General features: G+C 55.1%; 1 protein-coding gene across 2 annotated transcripts; it reads left to right on the forward strand.

Moving 5' to 3' along the window:
- The first annotated feature begins 9 nt into the window (after positions 1–9).
- IKBKG (inhibitor of nuclear factor kappa B kinase regulatory subunit gamma) lies at positions 10–17,216 on the forward strand. 2 transcript variants are annotated; one of them, XM_030807649.1, is made up of 10 exons: positions 10–205; positions 4,291–4,492; positions 8,428–8,639; positions 10,797–10,915; positions 12,616–12,768; positions 13,895–13,991; positions 15,017–15,160; positions 15,775–15,917; positions 16,135–16,196; positions 16,495–17,216. In XM_030807649.1, the coding sequence occupies exons 2-10, from the start codon at positions 4,306–4,308 to the stop codon at positions 16,635–16,637; spliced, it is 1,260 nt and encodes a 419-aa protein (XP_030663509.1). In that variant the 5' UTR covers positions 10–205; positions 4,291–4,305; the 3' UTR covers positions 16,638–17,216. The 2 variants fall into 2 exon arrangements, with proteins under 2 accessions (XP_030663509.1, XP_030663510.1); XM_030807650.1 differs by having other exon boundaries at positions 10,800–10,915.
- Positions 17,217–22,709: the final 5,493 nt, after the last annotated feature.

A 22,709-nucleotide genomic window follows, 5' to 3' on the forward strand; every position in this document is an offset into this window, starting at 1 on the left:
GCTTCCTGTGTTCCCGGGGCGGGGCTTGTGTGTTTTTACTTCCGGATCCCACAGCTATGACACCGGAAGCCGGAAGCGGGGATTTCGACAGCGGAGTAGGGAAGGGCGACCGCGAAACTGGGACTTTGTCGGAGCGCCGGGGCCCTACCAGCGTTCACAGTCCGCCGCTCCCACCCTTCTCACGTCTGACAGACTCTGCTGACAGGTGTGGTCCTTTTCCCCAAAGACAGGGTTCCATCGGTGGGCGTTCCGCCGCCTCCGAGACTCCCCCGGACGTTCAGGCTCCCCCCTCTTTTTTGGGCCCCAGCCCGTTCCTGCTGCGCGCTTCTGGAGCACTGGCCAAGGCGGGCTGATTCAGGACCCAGGTTACTTGGGCGGCGAGCTGGACTGTTTCTACTCCTCCTTCCTCCTCCAGTGCGGGGTCTGACCCTACTCCTTGTGCGAGGACTCCTCTAGTTCAGAGACATTTTCTGTTCACCAAACTTGACTGCGCTCTATCGAGGTCGTTAAATTCTTCGAAAATGCCTCACATACAGTTTGGCAGCTAGGTTTCTGATCTCATATGCCTGTTTGCTTGTTTTGCAAGACAACATCTGCCTATCCTCATACAGTTTCTGTGATCTGAGAATGAATGGGCTGTCCTGGCACATTAGAGGAATAGCACGGAGGTCACTATAGCTATAGCAGAGTGAGGGAGGGGAGTACAGTTGGAGATGAAGGGATGGGGAACCCGATGGTACAGGGCCTTGTAGGCCGTTGTAGGGAGATTGGCTTTTACGCAGAAGGCAACGGGGAGCCATGGTAGGGTTCTCAATAGAGGAGGAATGTGATCGGAATTACGTCTTACACTGATCGTTCTAGCAGTGGTGGGGAGAACAGACCATAGTGGGTAAGGGTAGAAGAAGAGCGACCTGTTAAGAGGTAATTGCAGTAATACAGCTCAGAGACAGTGCTTTGAGCATTTTATTATTGGAAATTTCAAAAATGTACAAAAGTAGAAAAATTAGTATAGTAAATCTTTTTAGTTTGTTTTTGAGAGATGGAGTCTCGCTCTGTCGCCCAGGCTGGAGTGCAGTGGCACGATCTCAGCTCACTCTAACCTCCTCCTCCTGGGTTCAAGTGATTCTCCTGCCTCAGCTTCCCAAGTAGCTGGGACTGCAGGCATGCGCCACTACGCCCAGCTAATTTTTGTATTTTTGGTAGAGACGGGGTTTCACTATATGTTGGCCAGTCTGGTCTTGAACTCCTGACCTCAGGTGATCTGCCTGCCTCAGCCTCCCAAAGTGCTGGGATTACAGGTGTGAGCCACTGCGCTCGGCCAGTATAGTAAATCTTACATTCACAGCTACCAACTTCAACAATTGAAGATATCAACTTGTGACTAATTTTGTTTATAATCCTCGCAATCCTCTCCCATTATTATTTTCTTCCTTTTTCTTTCTTTCTTTTTCTTTTTTTTTTTTTTTTTTTTTGAGACAGAATCTCCCTCTGTCACCAGGCCGGAGTGCAGTGGTGTGATCTCCACCCACTGCAACTTCCGACTCTTGGGTTCAAGCGATTCTCCTGCCTCAGCCTCCCGCGTAGCTGGGACTACAGGTGTGCACCACCACACCCAGCTAATTTTTGTATTTTTAGTAGAGATGGGGTTTCATCATGTTGGCCAGGATGGTCTTGATCTCTTGACCTTGTCATCTACCTGCCTTGGCCTCCCAAAGTGCTAGGATTACAGGCATGAGCCACCGTGCCTGGCCTCTTTTTTTTTTTTGAGACCCAGTCTCACTCTGTCGCCCAGGCTGGAGTGCAGTGGCACGATCTTGGCTCACTGCAACCTCCGTCTCCCAGGTTCAAGCGATTCTCCTGCCTCAGCTTCCCAAGTAGCTGGGATTACAGGCATGCACCATCACTCCCAGCTATTTTTTTTTTTTTTGTATTTTTAGTAAATACAGGGTTTTGCCATGTTGGCCAGGCTGGTCTCGAACTCCTGACCTCAAGTGATGCAACCGCCATGACCTCCCAAAGTGCTGGGATTACAGGTGTGAACCACCATGTCTGGCCCCCATTATTATTTTCAATAACAGCTTGAGATATCTTTAGCAGTTCATCCATTTAAAGTGTACAATTCAATGGTTTGTTATATGTATATTCACAGAACATTTTCATCACCCCTCAAAGAAACCCCATACCCTTTAGCTCAGCTTATCTTCCCCCCAGCCCTAAGTGGCTCTCCCCAACAACCATTAATCCACTTTATGTCTCTGTGGATTTGCCCGTTGTAGACATCTCATATAAATAGAATCATACAATGTTTAATCTTTTGTGACTTGTTTATTTCTCTTAGCATATTTGGAAAATTTGTTCATGTTATAGCATGTGGATGTACTAGATTTTGTTTATTCATAGTTGATGGACATTTGGGTCGTTTCCACTCTGGCTGCTGTAAGTAATGCTGCTACAAGCATTCATGTGGAGACATGTGTTTTCATTTCTCTCGGGTATATACCTAGGAGTTTTCCCATTTGGAGGTAAATTCAGACATCATCTTTAAACATTTAAGTGTGCCTCTCTCTAAGACAGGACTCTGAAAAACAACAATATTATGACACCTAAAATAGTTAATGTTAATTGCTCAGTGTGATCAGATCGGTTGGGGGATACATTTTAACAGGATTTCTTGATGGATTAGATGTGCTCTTGTGTATGTGTGTGTGTGTGTGAGAGAGAGAGAGAGAGAGAATCAAAAAAGACTTTTGACAGCTGGAGGATGGATTTGCCAGCAGCTGATAACAAAGAAGGCCTTGGGTAGATCTGGGTTTTGGGGACTGTGGGAGGTCTTAGAGAGGTTCGTTTTGAGAGGGCTACTAGATAACCAAGTAGAAATGTTGAGTTTGATGAATGAATGTAGAGTTTAGAAAAGAGGTCTAATTAAGCATCAAGATTGGAGTTCAAGGCATGAGACTGGATAGGATTCCTGTGGGAGTGAATGAAGTTACAGAGAAGAAGATGTCCTAGGACAGAGCCCTGGGGCACCCCAACATGAAAGGTCGGAACCCAGTAAGAGTGCCTGGGCAGGAGTAGCCAGCAAGATAGGGAGGAAACCAGGAGAAGGGGCTGTTCGGAAAGCCAAGGGTGGAGTGCAGTGGTGCAATCTCAGCTCACTGCAACGTCTGCCTCCTGGGTTCAAGCAATTCTCCTGCTTCGGCCTCCCGAGTAGCTGGGACTACAGGCGCGTGTCACCACACTCTGCTAATTTTTTGTATTTTTTTTTTTTGAGACGGAGTCTCGCTCTGTTGCCCAGGCTGGAGTGCAGTGGCGCGATCCCGGGTTCACGCCATTCTCTGCCTCCCGGGTTCACGCCATTCTTCTGCCTCAGCCTCCTGGGTAGCTGGGGCTACAGGCGCCTGCTACCATGCCTGGCTAATTTTTTGTATTTTTAGTAGAGACAGGGTTTCACCGTGTTAGCCAGGATAGTCTCGATCTCCTGACCTCGTGATCCACCCGCCTCGGCCTCCCAAAGTGCTGGGATTACAGGCATGAGCCACCGCGCCCTGCCAGACATTTTAATCTCACAGTTCTGGAGACTAGAAGTCCAAAACCAAAGGGGTAGCAAGCCCACACCCTCAAAGGCTCTAAGAGGGCGATCCTCCCTTGCCTCTCCCAAGCTTCTGCCCCATTTATTCCTGGGCTTGTGGCTGCCTCACTCCAGTCTCCGAGGCAGTCCCGACATGGCCTCCTCCCCTTGCATCTCCCTCTGGCTTCTCTCTTCTGTCTCTCATAAAGACACGTTGTTGGATTTAGGGTCCACTCACGTCACCCCGAATGATCTCATCTTGAGATCCTACATCTGCAAAGACCCTTTTCCCAAATCACATATGTTTCAGGGGTTAGAACATGGGCATATCTTTTCGGGGGGCTACCATTCAGCCCACTACACTCGATGAGGGGCCAGTACCCTCCACTTCTCCTGCTTGGAGGTGTGTAGGGGATCAGGATTCCCAGCATAGTGACATCTCCCTCCACAAACAGTCCTGTCCCGACTCTCCTACCTCTGGTGAAATTCTTCCATTTCCAGCCTGGAGATAGGCCTTTCCAAGTCCCACATGGGTGGTCCAGCACCTCCCTTTGGAATGGGAATATCTGCTACCCTTTAGACTGAAAACCCACTTTAGCATCCTGATACACTAGGCGAATTATCAGCATTCTGTTTAAAATGTAGCCCCAGAACTCATAGGCTTTTTCTGCTGGGTAAGGATGTGGGTCTCCTGTGACTCCCCTGCTGCCTTTCTCTTTCAGCCCTTGCCCTGTTGGATGAGCAGGCACCTCTGGAAGAGCCAACTGTGTGAGATGGTGCAGCCCAGTGGTGGCCCGGCAGCAGATCAGGACGTGCTGGGCGAAGAGTCTCCTCTGGGGAAGCCAGCCATGCTGCACCTGCCTTCAGAACACGGTGCTCCTGAGACCCTCCAGCGCTGCCTGGAGGAGAATCAAGAGCTCCGAGGTGAGGAGAGTCAGGGGATCTGGCCCTGCTGAGGGGAAGGCGTCTTCTCCCCACCTGCACCTCTGCATTTCCTGGGCCTGGGGTGGGGATGTGCTGCCCTCCCTCTTGGTTTCAGGAAGTAGACTCTGAGGTGCAGATTGGCGGGGAGGAAGTTTAGCGTGCTCTCAGGACCAGTACTGGGAAGGGAAAGGAGGGACAGCGGAAGAAGCCCGGGTAGGCAGAGGGAGAAGCGCGCTGCCGGGTAGGCTCCAGGACAGCCTTGCTGGACCTTACAGGGAGCTCTGGAGCTGGAATGAACCTTCCAGGTTGGACCAACATGTCCAGGCCTCTGTGTCCCTGCATTGAGCACTCATGAAGTGCTGTCCATCCCGGGACAGGGCAGAGTCAGCCCTGGGAAGAGGCGTGGCCTGCCCAGAGAGGGGGTGGGGCCTGTCCTGGTAGAGGGGCGTGGTCTGTCTTGGGAAGGAAGGTGCGTGGCCCCCCAGGCAACATTCCTCTGGGGCAGTCCTGGCGCACACCTCAGCGGCACACACCTCAGCGGAGGTGAAGGCTGACTTCCCACACCCAGCGGCTGGGACTGGGGAGTTCTTTCCTAGACTGCAGTCCGGGCGCCCCTCACCCTCGTGCTGCTCAGCTTCAGGTCGTCGTGGGTTCAGGGCTCAGCTGCACGCTCCTGCCCGCGCCCTGGGCGTGATGGCACCCCCAGCCCCTGCCATTCTTCCCCCTCACCCCCTCTCCCTGCCACTGCTCTGCATTGCCCTGGGTTAGCCTGGTGGGGCCAGGTGGCACCCGCTGTATACTCTTGCCTTTCTGCTGCAGGGGCCTTCTAAACCGCGGGTCCCAGAGCTGCAGGGAGGGGCGGCACAGACTCCCCACGTGGCTCACTGGGTGTGGTGGGGCTTGTAGCCCCTTTTGTTTCATCCTTTGGTTCCTGCTGGGGACTCAGGCCTAAGTGTCCACCCCATCGTGGAGGACAACACCCCTTCCTTGCAGGAGTCATCCCTGAGCTGGCACCTCAGTTGGGTCCTGGCTGGCTGGCAGCTCCTGGGCGAGGTGGCATGTGCTGTGACTACTAGAGACCGCTGTCATGGGCCCACTCCCCTGCCTTCTTTGCTGGACTGTGGTCCAAGATGTTATGTGGGGCTCTGTGCTGACAAGTCACATACTCTGTAGGCTTCAGAGAGTGGCTCTGGCTGACACCCCGTGGGCAGGGACAAGACCCATGCCTGCGATGTGTTTCCTCTTACTGTCAAGGCAAATCACCTTTCCTTCTATGGAGGAAGGGGTCAGTGCAGTCAGCTTGCTGTCAAGGGGCTGCTTGGTCTCCTCGACGGCGAGGCTGAATTGGAGAGGCCCTGCTGGAGCATGGAGACCCAACATGACCTGCCTGTTCCAGGACAGGGTCCCCCACCTCAGTGCCATCGGCACCTGGGGCTGGAGAATTCTCTTGTGCGTTGTAGGGTGTGGAGCAGGGTCCTTGGCCTGTACCTGCTAGATGCCAGTAGCACCCGTCCTGTTGTGACAACTAACAATATCCCCAGATATTTATTGCCAAATGACCCCTGGGGGATACAGTTGTCCCTGGTGAGACCCACTGTATTGGGATCTTCAGGGCACTGGTGCACAGAGAGGTGACAGCTAGACTGGGGGCCTCTGCTCATCCCCGGGAGAGTGCTCTATTGAGGGGGACTTGAGGGTGAGTGTTGCAGGCCAGCCGTGCAGGGACCCTGGCACAGTGTATGGCGCCCTTGCTTCCCTTCCAGGCTGTGTGTTCAGTGCAGCAGCTTCCCTCAGGCTCCAGGGACACAAGGAGGCCTCAAGGCTGTGTTGACTCCCCCTGCTCCGCCTGACCTGAGCTTTGTGGATGGCAAGTGAAACTTGGTAGCTCCATGTGTCAGGCCCTGGGCCAAGCCCCTAAGGGCCCAGAAGATGTCTGTCCCTCAAGATGTACATGCTTATGTCCATGGAGGAGGCTGTACTTAGAATGTTTAGGGAGAGATTCACAGAAGAAGTTGCATGTCTCTAGTGTGTGACTCCACTAGTGTGAGACATGTCCAGAAGAGGCCAATCTGCAGAGGCAGATGCAGATGAGGAGGGTGCTGGGGGAGTGACTGCTTATGGGGTCCCGGAACTGTTCTGGTATTAGATAGTGCGGATGGTTGCACAACCTGATGGATACACCGAAAAGTGCTGAATTAGTTAAAACAGTGAATTTGATGTCATGTGAATTTTACCTCAGTTCAGAACATTTTTAACAAGACAAGTTGCCAGCCAGGTGCAGTGGCTCATGCCTGTAATCCCAGCACTTTCAGAGGCCGAGGTGGGGGGATCACCTGAGGTCAGGAGTTTGAGGCCAGCTTGGCCAACATGGTGAAACCCCATCTCTACTACAAAAATTAGCCAGACGTGATGGCGGGCACCTGTAATCCCAGCTACTCGGGAGGCTGAGGCAGGGAGAATTGCTTGAACCCGGGAGGTGGAGGTTGCAGTGAGCCGAGATCGCGCCATTGCACTCCAGCCTGGGAAACAAGAGCGAGAGTCTGTCTCAAAAAAAAAAGACAAGTTGCAGATGAGCTGAGCCTTGGGCAGAGCCAGCGGGATTCTGATGGGGGGTGGATGTTGTGCTCGTCAGCAGGCAATAGTTAGTTGGTTGAGGGTTTTGATCACAGGGTAGCTACTGCCTGCCCCATTTTATCCAGCTCTGTAGCTGCTATAAAGTTGCTAGAACCTTGGCACATCACTTGTCAGTTTTGTCACCTCAGATGGCTCCTTCACTACTTGGGGTGTCTCCTGGGCGTGGGGCTCTCCTTCCTGTGGCCTCTGCTGACTGCCTGGCACTGGCACATGCTCTGGTGAGGGGAGGACCAGCGGTTTTTCCCGTTTGTTTTCTGCTTCCTCGTTTAACCCTCCTCGTCTTGTAAGATGAATGTTCTTGTCTCTGTTCACTATGCAGATGAGGACTTTGAGGCTCAGAGATGCCACTAACTTGCCTGGTCCAAGCCTTTTGCTGCAGTGAAGTTTGCCTGGGAGGCTGACCCTAGGAGTCTGCAGGCGTGTTAGGACCCCCGATCTAAAAGATAACAGAGATGTAGGCCAGGGAGGACCAATACCGACCATTTGAGGACAGGCACACCTCAGACTGACCAGAATACAAATGAATTCGAGTCACTTACAAACAAAGTGGCATAAGGCCAGGCACAGTGGCTCATGCCTATAATCCCAGCACGCTGGGAGGCCGAGGTGGGAGGATTGCTTAAGGCCAACAATTTGAGACCAGCCTGGGCAACATAGCAAGACCCTGTCTCTACAAAAGTAAAAATTCAAAAAAGTGGCATTTGACACATACTTTTTTTTTTTTTTTTTTTTTTTTTTGAGACAGAGTTTTGCTCTGTCCCCCAGGCTGGAGTGCAATGGCGTGATCTTGGCTCACTGCAACTTCCACCTCCCAGGTTCAAGTGCTTCTCCTGCCTTAGCCTCCCAAGTAGCTGGGATTACAGGCGTGTGCCACCACGCCAGATTAATTTTTGTATTTTTATTAGAGATGGGGTTTCACCATGTTGGCCAAGCTGGTCTGGAGCTCCTGACCTCAGGTGATCCACCCACCTCGGCCTCCCAAAGTGCTGGGATTACAGGCATGAGCCACTGTGCCTGGCTGACACATACTATTAAGTGAAGCTGATGTGTTTGGTATTATTTTCTTGTAGAAAGTGAGGGGCATTAGTGTAATGGATTTTGGAAGTGTTTAAAGAAACAAAAGGGAGTGTTGAGATGCCATCCACCCCTGAGAGAAGCTGCATGGTATTATGGGGGGGGCACCAGGATGGGTGGCCCCACTTCTGGCCTTTGACTTCCTGAGCCTCAGGCCCATGTGGGCCCAGGCAGGGCCCGGCGGGCCAGGCTGCACAGCTCCCCTCCACTGTCCCCTCTGCCACCAGATGCCATCCGGCAGAGCAACCAGATGCTGCGGGAGCGCTGCGAGGAGCTTCTGCATTTCCAAGCCAGCCAGAGGGAGGAGAAGGAGTTCCTCATGTGCAAATTCCAGGAGGCCAGGAAACTGGTGGAGAGACTCGGCCTGGAGAAGCTCGACCTGAAGAGGCAGAAGGAGCAGGCTCTGCGGGAGGTGGAGCACCTGAAGAGATGCCAGCAGGTAGTCGGGGCAGGGCCAGGTTCTGAAAACCCACAGTGACGCCAGTGTTCCACAAGGGAACCCGTGGTCGGGGTCCCCCAAAGCGCCCTGGGGCTCAGTGCTGTGCTGGGAGGGCTCCGAACTCAGAAAAGCTGTCACACTCCCAGTTCCGGTTTATTACAAGGAAAGGACACAGGTTATGGTGAGCGAAGGCTCAGGGCGCACAGGGCGGGCTCCAGGAGAGACCAGGCGTGAGCTTCAGCGGCTCCTCGCCCGGGGGAGCTGTGCAGACAGCACCTGTTTCTTTCGGCAACAGTGTGGGACAGCGTGCGCGGAGTCACAACCGGGAAGCTCACCCCAGCAGTGGCGGCCAGGGTTTCCGCGGGGGGTGGGCCGCGTAGGCATGGAGCGCCTGCGTGGCCAACCCTGGTCACTCGGGCTATAGCCACCAGAGATCCAGCTGTGTGGCCCAAGGCTCCCCCCATAAATCGTGTCATTAGCACAGACCCCGCCTGGTTTCAGGGTCTTTGTGTGTGGGCCTGGCTGATCGCAGGATCCTGGCAATGGTAGTCAGGAAGGGGCTGTGCTGCCTTTGAGGGGGCAAGAGGGGGAGAAGTGGTGGAGAGGAAACTTGCTGGCGGGTACCTGGCACTTGCCACAGCCGGGCTCCGCTCCCCTGGGGAAAGGCGTGGATGGTGGGCTGTGCACGCTGCTGCACTCAGGGCTTGGAGCGCCTGGCTTAAGGCGTTGATTTCCTGTATGGGAAGTGGATGAGTTTTCTACAGCTGCCGTGAGCAAGCACCACAGACCGTGGGGCCGAAGCCACAGAAACGCGTGGCCTCCTGGTTCTGGAGGCCTGGAGGCTGAGCTAACGGTGGTGTCGGCAGGGCGGGCTCCCCGCCAGGGCCATGAGGGATCGGCCTTCCGGGCCTCTCCACGGCGCTGGGGGCCGCCGGCTGCACCTCTCCAGCCTCCATCTCCGTCATCCTGTGGCCTTGTCCCCACAGGCCTCTGTGCCTGTCCTCCTCTTTTGACAAGAACACTGGAGATGCACAAAGGTACACAAAAGCGGGCCTTTGTTCAAGCTGGGAAAAGAGATTTTCTTCAGAAACCCCTGCTTGCGGGGGAGAGAGCTGGGCTCCGTTCCCGCCCCAGCAGAGGCGGCCTGGCCTTGCGAAGGGAGAATGAGGGAGTCGGGAGGGGGCGAGTGCAGGCTCAAGTGAAAGATGACGGGACAGCCAGCGTCCTTGCCACGACCCCAGCCGTGTGTGGGAGCTGCCGGTGCTTACCAAGGTTGGGATTCTTCCCTCCCTTGGAGACTGGGAGACCGGGCCCCGTGCCTCCTGAGGTTTCCGTTTCCAAGGAGTGGCTGCGGGGCCCTCGGGAAAGACCCTGGGTTGTGGGTGCCACACAGATGTCTCAAAGGGACAGGGTAAGCCCTTTCTAGTAAATGCTGTAAGAAAGGGAGGTCAGGTGTTGGCCGGAACAGACAGTAAATGCTTTGGACAGCCCTGAGCATTTCCAGACGGGAACTCACTCAACAGGGGGCTGGGGCGCCCCAGGGGCGTGGCCTTAGGCTCCCAGAGGCCCCGTGAGGTGGTGGCCGGGTGTCTTCGCGCAGGGGTTTGAGTGCAGTGTGCCTGCCGAGAGGTTCTGCAGTTCCCAGTGTTCAACAAAATTCAGTGTCCACTCTTGATTTGCTCAAACTCTCCCATCCTGGCAGCCCCGGGTGTGGACTGGGGCCTGTGTTTACTTTGCCCTATTCGTGCCTGGCCTCCTTTTGTCCCAAGTCTCAGAGGCGGAGAGAGATCCCCTGCTGGGGCTGCAGCTGCAAGGCCACCGGGTTCAGCCCTCAAGGCCTGCTTGCCGGGGCAGTGACTAAGCTGTTGACAACCCCAAGGCAGCTTTGTGCTCCTTCGTCTCTTTGGGGATCTCTTTTTGCCCCATCTGTGTGTTACCCTGTGGCAGAGGGTTAAGGTGGGCAGCTGGGGAGGGTTGGGTGGCCCTTGGGCTCATGAGGCCCCAGGGCACCCAGGTTTGGGGGTGCCGAGGGCAGGAAAAAAGGCCTCATGGTGCGCAGGCCTCAGCTGCTTGCGGATTGCCCCGGGCTTGCGGATGGCAGGAGTGGGCCGCTGGGGAGAAAGCAGTGCTGACAGGAAGTGGCTTTTTCTCCTGCAGCAGATGGCTGAGGACAAGGCCTCTGTGAAAGCCCAGGTGACGTCCTTGCTCGGGGAGCTGCAGGAGAGTCAGAGTCGCTTGGAGGCTGCCACTAAGGAATGCCAGGCTCTGGAGGGTCGGTGAGTCGGGGGAGCCGGCTCCGGAGACCCCTTCCAGGGTTTCCAAAAGCATGAGGTGGGTTTAGGGGCCGCCAGGGTGCTCCTTGATGACAATAGACTGGGGCAGGCTGCGTAAACACGTCGGGGCAGGCGTCGGGAGAGGTCTGGGCCAGGCATCCGGGACCTGGGTTCCAGCCGGCTCTCCGCACTCTGTGACCCTTAGATGGAGTTTGGATTATTTCCTTAGGAGGCGTTTTGGGGGCCCCGAGCCCACACCCACGGTGTCTAGTTCTCTGGAAGGACTTCTGGGACTGGTGCACGGTCGCCCTCGTGGCTGAGGTTGATGACAGGGAAAAAGGCACAGGGCAGGAGCCGCGGGGGGAGTTGGAGAAGCCCTGTCCCAGCCTCCCGCCGCCCTGCGAGTGGCACAGTGAGAAGCGCCTCCCACACGGGCCATGTTGCTGCCCAGGGATGCCCGCTAGAGACTCAGCGCCCTGGGTGTTTACTGGGGGCAGGTCCTGTCAGCGTCCTCTGCTAGGCAGGTACCTAAATCCCCGACTCCCAGCAGCAGAGCGGGTGCTCGCGTCAACCACATTGTTCCTACAAATGGGACCGCCCTGACCACTAGGGAAAGTGTCACTGTGGCAAGGGAACTTCACCAGCCAAGGGCCAACCTTGCCAGCCGGTGGCCTCAGGCCTGCTGGTTACTCTCTTTTGCAAAGGGGTCTTGGTTCTTGTGAGTGGGACCATTGGGTCAAAGGGCAGGGAGGTTTCTGTGGTTCTCATTTGGCCCTGCTTCTGCCCTCCAGACAGATGGATCAGCTGCCAGGGGGGCCCCAGCCATCCCAGCACAGTAGGCGGTCAGGGTGCACTTGGGGCAGCTGGCAGGGCAGACGGGAGAGGAGCTTGACCCAGGCTCTGATGGGCAGAGGGAGCCCGTGCAGGGTGTGGGGGCAGTATGCAGGCAGGCCTGCCAGGCAGAGTTGGGGTGACTGGAGAAGGGCTGTGTCTGCCTGTGGCCAGAGGCCACCCAGGACCTGCACAGACGCACCCACCATCGTCCCCGCAGTGAGGCTGTGGAAGGGCTTGGTGTGGTGGGATGAGGCCAGACCCTGGAAACTGGAGGTTAAGGGAGCTGTAGGGGGGCAGGTGTGGGAACTGAGCATCCGAGCAGGTCGTCTGGGACTCCAGCAGAGCTCTGGGTGGCAGCAGGGATGGGGCCGAGGCCCGGTCTGCATTGAGCTCAGTGCTTGCACGCCCAGGTGGGCAGTCTCTCACTTTTGGAACAGCAGTCTCTCCTGACCCCCTCCACTGAGACTGCTTTTGCTGGGGCCCCCAGCAGCCCCCATTGGAACTCCACGGGCAGTTCCGAGGGCTCCTCTCACCTGGCCCCAGCACTGCGGGATGCAGACGACCCCATCCTTTTCTCGGACCACCCCCTTCCGCTGGCTTCCAGGTCTCCTTGCCATCTGTACTTGGTCACCTGCTGGGCTCCTGCATTGAAGCAAACACATCTCAAGCAAAGCTCCTCACCTGCTGCTCCCACCTGGCCCCCTGCAGTTGTCCTCGTGTCTGTGGATGGTGCCTCCACCCTGCCACTTGGCATCGGCTCGCAGTCACGGGGTGTTCAGAGCCGACCCCCATCCCCCGCCCACACCCTGCGCATAGCCCCTCCTGTCCCCCCGTTCGTCCTCCCTGAGTCTGCTCTTTCTCTGTGCCAGGGCCCGGGCGGCCAGCGAGCAGGCGCGGCAGCTGGAGAGTGAGCGTGAGGCGCTGCAGCAGCAGCACAGCGTGCAGGTGGACCAGCTGCGCATGCAGGGCCAGAGCGTGGAGGCCGCACTCCGCATGGAGCGCCAGGCCGCCTCGGAGGAGAAGTGAGTCACCGGGGGCGGGGCCGCACCACAGGGTCTGTGGTTCTACACTTGATCTTAGCCAAAAGGCTGAGAAGTGTTGGGTCCATGGTTCTTTCTGCCTTCTGAGGACTCCTTCAGATTCTGCCTGTGGCTGTGGGCCCATTCTGTCCCTTAGCCTTGCTAATGGTAGAGGTGACCATGATGACACCCAGTTTGTCTTTGATATAGTCATGCCATCTGCTCTCCAGACCATGTTTCACTGCGTGTCCACACGTGGCCTTTTTTGTAGTTTTTTTTCCTAGCCACTAGGTCATCAGGGGACTTGTCCTTTGAAACCCCTTCTAGGCCGGGTGCTGTGGCTCACGCCTGTAATCCCAACACTTTGGGAGGCCAAGGTGGGTGGATGGCTTAAGCCCGGGAGTTCAAGACCAGCCTGGGCAACAGAAAGACAACAAAAATACCCCCAAACCCTCCCTTCTACCAGCATCCAATCTGGGACCTCAGGTTCCTGTCCTTGGCGTGCCTTTTGAGTCTCCTTTAATCTAGAACAGTTCCCCTGCCTTTCTGAGCTGTTTGTGAAGTTCACAGTTTTGAAAAGTGCAGGGTAGTTCCATTGTATTATTATTATTATTTTCAAGACAGGGTCTTGCTCTATCGTCCAGGCTGGAGTGCAGTGGCAGTGTCTCGGCTTACTGTACCTTCCGCCTCTTGGGCTCAAGCGATCCTCCCAGGTAGCTGGAACTATAGGCGCAGGCCAGCACTCCTGGCTAATTTTTGTATTTTTGGTAGAGGTGGCGTTTTCCCATGTTGCCCAGGCTGGTCTTGAACTCCTGAGCTCAAGCCATCCTCCTGCCTTGGCTTCTCAAAGTGTTGGGATTATGGGTGTGAGCCACCGCGTCTGGCCGCGATTTTATTATAAACATTAAAAATATTAGCTTTTAGGAAAACGATATTAACTGCCTGGTGACCAGTCCACCAAAACCTGCTTTACAGTTGACGGCCTCAGGAGTCCTCACACAGCCTTGGAAGACCCCATTCCAGGCCTGTGATGCGAGGGAGGGAAGGAAGGGGGTAGAGTTGGAAGCAGGCAGAACCGTGGCTGGACTGGGATGAGGTGGTTTCTCCAGCAAAAGCTCCCTTTCCTCAGGAGGAAGCTGGCCCAGTTGCAGGTGGCCTATCACCAGCTCTTCCAAGAATATGACAACCACATCAAGAGCAGCGTGGTGGGCAGCGAGCGGAAGCGAGTGAGTGCGGCTACCGGGGCTCTAGGGCTGGCCTTGCCTCTTCCTCTCCCCGTGGCCCTGAACCTTGAGAATGGGTAGACCTGCCTTAGACTTGCCTTAGACCTGTATCAGGCTGCAGCTGCGACAGCTCAGGGAAGCTGTGGGGAGATGGCAACCCCAGGATGTTGCTCTCAGGAGTGTCAGCAGGCCATCTTAATGGGGGGCTGGGCCAGAGCCTTGGGATGCTCCCTCTGTGGGGCTGGGGACATCTTGTCTCCATGGACATTCCCTCTTGCCAGCCATCGCCATCTGGGCACCTGGCTCAGCTTCCCCCAAGCCAAGGTAAGCCCGACAGCATTTCCACCCCAGTGTTGGCTGGGAGCCTTTTCCTCGTTTGTCCTCATCAGACCTAAGCTGGGTGCAGTTTGCTAGTGATCACATTTTAGCAAGACACCGTCAATCGTAAGTGTACCCAGAGGAGATTTATAAGGACAAAGCCTGAAGCCAGGTCACATGGGGAAGAGTTAGCTACAAAACTGGCCACTTAATCTTTGGAGGGGAGCGTTGGTGGGGTGTGTCTGTCTGTGTCTCACGGGGCTGGAGATGCCTGCGTGGGAGGAGTGCACCTCTGACCAGGTGGCAGAGTGGAAGGACTGAGGGCTGTCAGCTGAGCTGTGTACGTGGCGGGCACAGGACCGGCTCGCTGTGAGTGGGTGTGGCCTGTGCCCTATGAAGGGTGGGAGGAGGGCTGTGGAACTGGGGATTCTGGGAAGGGAATGTCGGCCCAGCTGGGAGGTCGTGCCAGATGACCTCAGCGGCCTCTTCAGTCCTGAAAAAAACCTCAGCATCTCCTCTGTTGTTTTGGGCCGTGACAGGACGCAGCCATCTCCCTGTGCACGCTGAGATCCTGCAATGGGCCCTCAAATCAGGGGCTGGCATCACCCAGCCTGGTCAGCCAGGGCCACTCTTTTGTCCTTCTCAGTTCTTCTCAGCCAGCCTCGCCCTGGGCCGACGAGGCTCCGTCAGCTCCCCTTGCCCATCTTTAGGGAATGCAGCTGGAAGATCTCAAACAGCAGCTCCAGCAGGCCGAGGAGGCCCTGGTGGCCAAACAGGAGGTGATCGATAAGCTGAAGGAGGAGGCTGAGCAGCACAAGATTGTGATGGAGACCGTTCCGGTGCTGAAGGCCCAGGTGAGGGCCCTCCTCTCTGACTCACCCTGGCACTGGGACCTGGAGTGTCTCTTTGGTGTCTCTTTTTTTTTTTTTTTGTTTTGCTTTTGCTTTTTGAGATTGAGTTTTGCTCTTGTTGCCCAGGCTGGAGTGGCACACTAGTGGCACGATCTTGGCTCACTGCAGCCTCTGCCTCCCGGGTTCAAATTATTCTCTTGCCTCAGCCTCCAGAGTAGCTGGGATTACAGGCGCCTGCCACCACGCCCGTCTAATTTTTGTATTTTTAGTAGAGACAGGGTTTCACCATGTTGGCCCGGCTGGTCTCGAACTTCTGGCCTCAGGTAATCTGCCCACCTCAGTCTCTCAAAGTTCTGGGATTACAGGCGTGAGCCACCGCGCCCGGCCTCTTTGGCATCATTTTGTATTGGCCTTTCATAAGCTTCTGAGCCACTTGTGCTGCTCCTTAGACCTCTCGGTGAGCTTGGCATTACTCGCTGACGTATCTGTTTCCTCTGCACTGCTGGGGGCTCTGGGAGGACAGCAGTGGGTTCTGCTTTGTTCCTGTGGTGCCCAGCACAGTGCCTGGTGGGTGGCTGGCTTGTGGCGGGCACATCCCTTTCTGTTGGATTTGCCAGGCGGATATCTACAAGGCGGACTTCCAGGCTGAGAGGCAGGCCCGGGAGAAGCTGGCCGAGAAGAAGGAGCTCCTGCAGGAGCAGCTGGAGCAGCTGCAGAGGGAGTACAGCAAACTGAAGGCCAGCTGTCAGGAGTCAGCCAGGTGGGCCTCTGAGAGCGTGCCCATGTGAGCAGTGGGTGCGACACTGGGGGGTTGCCAGTGGTGACCACAGGAGACGGATGGCTCCTGGTGTTCTGGGTTAGGGCTCACTGTGGTCCCTCTCCTCTCACCTGAGCTTCCAAGAGCTTCTTTGACACTAGTCCAGCCAAGGAGCTTTATAGAAACGCGTGCCTTGACTGGACGGTTTCTGTTTTCAAAGGATCGAGGACATGAGGAAGCGGCACGTCGAGGTCTCCCAGGCCCCCTTGCCCCCCGCCCCCGGTGAGTGAGCGAGCACTGGGCCTGCGGGAGGAGGTGGGTGGGGAGGGCAGGTGCTGCGCCGAGGGAGGTCACAGTTCGACCTTCCTGTCGCTCTCTGGAGACTTGACGGTGGGAGCTCGTGTAGGCCACCCCATCGGTAGCCCAGCCCCTTCCCCGAGGCTAAGGGAGGCATGCCGTAGTAGCGGCGGCTCCTGGTCGTACATGAGTGGCCTGTGAGACCAGGTCTGCCATTGACAGTCCTGCCAAGCCTCAGTCCCCCTCCATGCTCCCCTTCCCTCTGACTCTTCTCTTTTCCCAGCCTACCTCTCCTCTCCCCTGGCCCTGCCCAGCCAGAGGAGGAGCCCCCCCGAGGAGCCACCTGACTTCTGCTGTCCCAAGTGCCAGTATCAGGCCCCTGATATGGACACCCTGCAGATACATGTCATGGAGTGCATTGAGTAGGGCCGGCCAGTGCAAGGCCACTGCCTGCCGAGGACATGCCTGGGACTGTGCAGTCTGCGCTTTCCTCTCCCGCCTGCCTAGCCCAGGATGAAGGGCTGGATGGCCACAACTGGGATGCCACCTGGAGCCCCACCCAGGAGCTGGCCGCGGCACCTTATGCTTCAGCTCTTGATCTGCTGGTCCCCTCTTTTAGGGTAGATGCGGACCCGATCAGGCCTGACTCGCTGCTCTTTTTGTTCCCTTCTGTCTGCTCGAACCACTTGCCTTGGGCTAATCCCTCCCTTTTCCTCCACCCCGCACTGGGGAAGTCAAGAATGGGGGCCTGGGGCTCTCAGGGAGAACTGCTTCCCAGCTGGGTGGCAGCTCTTCCTCCCACCGGACACCAACCCACCTGCCGCTGTGCCCTGGGAGTGCTGCCTTCTTACCATGCACATGGGTGCTCTCCTTTTGGGCTGCATGCTATTCCATTTTGCAGCCAGACCGATGTGTATTTAACCAGTCACTGTTGATGGACATTTGGGTTGTTTCCAATCTTTTTGTTACCATAAATAATGGCATAGTAAAAATCCTTGTGCATTAGTAGTGCGTATCTTTGGCATAGATTCTGAGAAGTGGCACCACTGAGCGTGGGCGATGGGGTAGATGGTACCTGAGCCCCTTCCTCCTTGGAGCTTGGTTTCCCGTCTCTCCCCACCCCCTATTTCCCTAGCCTTGCCAAGGAGGAGGTGGGAAAGCCCGTTTGGGTTTTTGTCATTCGCTAGGCCATGCAATTCTCTGTTAAGAGTGAGCTTAAGCATCTTTCCTGAGGCTTAAGGACCCTTTTTAGTTCTGCTTCTGAATGGGCTGCTCATATCATATATATATGTATATGTATAGGTGTATATATGTATATGTATGTATGTGTGTGTGTGTGTGTGTGTGTGTATATATATATATATATATTTTTTTTTTTTTTTGGAGACAGTTCTGCTCTTCTCGCCCAGACTAGAGTACAGTGGTGTGATCTCAGCTCACTGCAACCTCTGCCTCCTGGGTTCAAGCGATTCTCCTGCCTCAGCCTCCCTAGTAGCTGGGACTACAGGCACCTGCCACCACGCTCGGCTAATTTTTGTATTTTTAGTAGAGACGGGGTTTCACCATGTTGGTCAGGGTGGTCTCGAACTCCTGACCTCACGTGATCCACCTGCCTTGGCCTCCCAAAGTGCTGAGATTACAGGGGTGAGCCACTGTGCCCGGCCAATTTTTGTATTTTTAGTAGAAGATGGGGGTTTCACCACGTTGGCCAGGCTGGTATCAAACTCCTGACCTCAAGTGATCTGCCTGCCTCAGCCTCGCAAAGTGCTAGGATTACAGGCGTGAGCCACTGCACCCCACTGGGCTGCTTGTATCTTTTATCCATTTTTCTACTGGGTTGTTATCTTTTGTTGCTCAGCTTTTAGAAACTCTTTGTCCATGAGCAGGATTAGGTTTGTGCCTGTGAAAGAAATTGCAGATATCTTTTCCTGCTTTGACCTTGCTACTAGTGTTTCTTTGTTTTTTGTTTTGAGACAAGGTCTCTGTCTGTCACCTGGGCGGGAGTGTAGTGGCACAATCAGAGCTCACTGCAGCCTTGACCTCCTGAGCTCCAGCAGTCCTCCTGCCTTGGCCTTGCGAGTAGCTGGGATCACAGGTGTGTGCCACCACACCCTGCTAAACTACTGGTGCTTCTCAGCCTCGAAGTTTTTTTTTTTCTTTATGTAGTCACATTTATCCATTTTTTCCCCCCTTTACTGCCTTGAGTTTGGAGTCGTCATGACCACCTTGTGGTCTGTCGGAAGGATGCTTCACACATGAGCACTTTTCTTTTTCTAACACCGAAGCATGCTCTTGTCTTCAAGAGTGTTGTTGCCTAGTGTGACCGGTGGTGGCTGTTTCATCATATTCCAGAAGTTTGTGATGCCATTTCCTACACTGTCCCCAATTATGAACAACAGACGACTACTTGTTTTACAAGATTCTGGAAATTTCCTGGGGTGTCAGAGCTCTGGGCATTAACCCTGCAATTGTAGCAAAGGAAACAAAGTTGGAAGTTGACTCCCCAGCACCCGGGCCTTCCTTCCCTGCCCTCCTCCAAGCTGCCCTGGTTGGGAACGGGATATTGTGAATCCACCCTGAGGCTTCCTCACAGGGCTTTCTGCTATTTGACAGTGTGAGGCTGGCTAGAATTGGGATATGAGGCCTAAAAATTAACCTGGCCTGAGGGCTTTCTCAGCATCTGTGGGCGGGGTATGGGGGGTGAGTGACCTTTCTCCTCCTTCAAGCCAGGTGCCCCTCAGATTCTACTTGGGAAAACGTGAAAGGCACAGTTTTCTCTGCTCACGGGTGCTGCACTTAAATCCTAATCTTGCAATTTTTCTACAAGAGCACTTTACATTTTTTTTGGAGGGAGGGTGTATAAGTAGACTGTGGCTGCTGTAACAAAGTACTGCACACTTGGGACTTAAAACAACAGAAACTCCTTCACAGTGTTGGAAGCCACAGTCTGCAATCAAGTTGTCAGCAAGGCTGGTTTGTTTCTTTTCCTTCCTTCCTTCCTTCCTTCCTTCCTTCCTTCCTTCCTTCCTTCCTTCCTTCTTCTTTCTCTTCTTTCTTTCTTTCTTTCTTTCTTTCTTTCTTTCTTTCTTTCTTTCTTTCTTTCTTTTCCTTCCTTCCTTCCTTCCTTCCTTCCTTCCTTCCTTCTTTCTTTCTCTTCTTTCTTTCTTTCTTTCTTTCTTTCTTTCTTTCTTTCTTTCTTTCTTTCTTTCTTCTTTCTTTCTCTTCCTTCCTTCCTTCCTTCCTTCCTTCCTTCCTTCCTTCCTTCCTTCCTTCCTTCCTTCCCTCTCTCTCTTTTTCTTTCTCTCTTTCTTTCTTGTTGGATAGAGTCTTGCTCGGACACCCAGGCTGGAGTGCAGTGGCACCATCTCAGTTCACTGCAACTTCCACCTCCAGGGTTCAAGCAATTCTTGTGCCTCAGCCTCCTGAGTAGCTGGGATTCCAAGTGCCCACCACTATGTCCGGCAAGGCTGGTTTCCTCTGCAGGCGCCAAGAGAATCACTTAAAGGCCTCTGTCTTAGCCTCTGCTGGTTGCTTATAGAGCCATCAACCCCAGTCTCTGCCTCTGCCATCACACAGTGTCTTCCTCTTCGTCTGTGTCTTCCCTTTTGTCTCATAAAAGCCGCCAGTCATTGGATGTAGGGCCCACCTGGATAATCCAGAATGATCTCCTCATCTTGGCATTCATTACATCTGCAAAGACCCTTTTCCCAAAGAAGGTCACACCCATAAGATATGCACGTATCTCTTCAGGGCCACCACACAACCCAGTATGGGGACATCTTTAGTGCACACAGATGAGGGGAAACGCAGCAGCAGTGCCTAGGAGCCGGAAAAACACCCCTGCTTGGGCCCCCTGGACCAATTGAGTCAGAATCTTGGTCTAGACCCACCACCCTGCCCGGAGGTGGGGCTGCCTCCTTCCTCCCCCGGTAGCACAGTGTAGGGTTGACCGTACACCAGACACCAAGGATTTAAAACCATACCATTTGCCCAGAAGTACGGCATTCCAGGGTTTTCGTTTTTGGCCTTACTTAGGTTGAGCTTCCAGAACAACTGGTCGGATTACTCTTGGGAGGGAACCAGCCTGCCTGCCCTATTGGCTGCAGCCCCTTGATCCACAAGCCAGAAGCCCATCCCTCCCGGAGCTTCTGGCGTTCTCTGGTGTTCATGCGCGCTCCCCCTCCTGCCAACCAATGCACAAGAACAGTGCGGGCGAACAGTAAGCACAGTGAGAAAACATTTCACCCTCATCAGTAACTAAAACAACACCAAGTCCGACAGCAAGCAAAAAGTGATCTGAAAATGGCAACCGATGAAGCCCTAGGTGGGTGCTCTGCTGGCAAGGTGCAGGACAGCGGCCCTTGCAATGCTGCCCCTTCCGAGGGGGCCATTTGCTGGGATGGAGCAAGCCCATAGGCAGCGTCCTCAGCCCTGGTGTGTAACCCTAAGAGAGAGTCGGGCACTCACGATGACTCTGGCATTGGGAAGGTGCTTCACTTCATCATGTGTAGCTGCCAAAGGTCGGGGTGAGATAAGAGGCTGCGTATGTAACGATATGGCCCGGCCCAGCTGGCATTTTGAACATCTCACACGCAACATGCCTTGTAGCATGTTGGTGTGAACAGGCCAGGTGACAAACTTATGGATAAAGCGTGACCCCAATAGAGAAGTAAAAGCTCTGAGTGCATACCCTGCTAACACTTGGACGGACGTGAGTAGCTGGGTGGCCAGTAATGAGAAGTTTTCCTTACGTGTTAATACATTTCCTAAATGCCTATAATTTGCACACATTCCTCTGATACACAGAGAATACATCTTCCCACACAGTCGCTCGGGTGTTAACGCAGCTTGGTTTTCTTCTGTGCCAGTGGCAGGGAAGAGCCCGCTGTTGACACGGCCGCTCAGCAAGGCACGGGGCAGGGGCTTACTGTGTCTCCTGGGGCTGCTGTGACCAAGCACCACCGACTGCGGGGCCGAAGCCACAGAAACGCGTGGCCTCCTGGTTCTGGAGGCCTGGAGGCTGAGCTAGCGGTGGTGTTGGCAGGGCGGGCTCCCCGCCAGGGCCATGAGGGATCGGCCTTCCGGGCCTCTCCACGGCGCTGGGGGCCGCCGGCTGCACCTCTCCAGCCTCCATCTCCGTCATCCTGTGGCCTTGTCCCCACAGGCCTCTGTGCCTGTCCTCCTCTTTTGACAAGAACACCGGAGATGCACAAAGGTACACAAAAGCGGGCCTTTGTTCAAGCTGGGAAAAGAGATTTTCTTCAGAAACCCCTGCTTGCGGGGGAGAGAGCTGGGCTCTGTTCCCGCCCCAGCAGAGGCGGCCTGGCCTTGCGAAGGGAGAATGAGGGAGTCGGGAGGGGGCGAGTGCAGGCTCAAGTGAAAGATGACGGGGCAGCCAGCGTCCTTGCCACGACCCCAGCCGTGTGTGGGAGCTGCCGGTGCTTACCAAGGTTGGGATTCTTCCCTCCCTTGGAGACTGGGAGACCGGGCCCCGTGCCTCCTGAGGTTTCCGTTTCCAAGGAGTGGCTGCGGGGCCCTCGGGAAAGACCCTGGGTTGTGGGTGCCACACAGATGTCTCAAAGGGACAGGGTAAGCCCTCTCTAGTAAATGCTGTAAGAAAGGGAGGTCAGGTGTTGGCCGGAACAGACAGTAAATGCTTTGGACAGCCCTGAGCGTTTCCAGACGGGAACTCACTCAACAGGGGGCTGGGGCGCCCCAGGGGCGTGGCCTTAGGCTCCCAGAGGCCCCCGTGAGGTGGTGGCCGGGTGTCTTCGCGCAGGGGTTTGAGTGCAGTGTGCCTGCCAAGAGGTTCTGCAATTCCTAGCACCATCATTTTCTCCTCCTCAGACCCCTTGGTTCTCCTCCCACGCCCCGGCAGCTGCCTTGCAGGCTCCTTGCTGGTTCCTGTGTCTCCGAGCTGACTCCCGAATTCTCTTCCTCTCCTTGCTGAGACACTCCCCCTTTGTGACCTTGTCCATCTTCAAGGTCTTGATGCTGATGACAGATTTCTGTCTTCCAGTCCTGATCTGTTCCTTCATGAAAATGGGCCCAGTAGCCTGTCCAAGCCAGAACTGGACTTTTAGTCCCCACCCCCTGCCAACTCTGCCCTTTCCCTCATCCCCAGTTGCTTAAGCCAAAACGGATTCCTCTTCCTCTCATGATCCAAACTCCTGAGTCCCTTCACCTTTTGCCTAGACTGTCACAGTGACCTCCTTGCTGCTTTCACACTGGAGAGTGAGGACTCCCTGTGATCTACTCTCCACACGGCAGCCAGTGTCATCTGGTAAACCTTTGCTGAAACCCTCCCATGCCCTTCAGTTACCCTGGGAACCTGAACTCATCCTCAGCCTGGCTTGCAGAGCCCTCATGCCACTGGGACATCACGTTATGTCCCTCTCCTGCTGGTGCGCTGCACCCAGCCACACCACATGCCAGCCACACCACATGCCGGCCGCACCACACACACGCTGGCCTTTTGGCCCTTCCTCGAACACACGG

Source organism: Nomascus leucogenys, chromosome X (assembly GCF_006542625.1).
Source record: "Nomascus leucogenys isolate Asia chromosome X, Asia_NLE_v1, whole genome shotgun sequence".
Lineage (NCBI taxonomy): Eukaryota > Metazoa > Chordata > Mammalia > Primates > Hylobatidae > Nomascus > Nomascus leucogenys.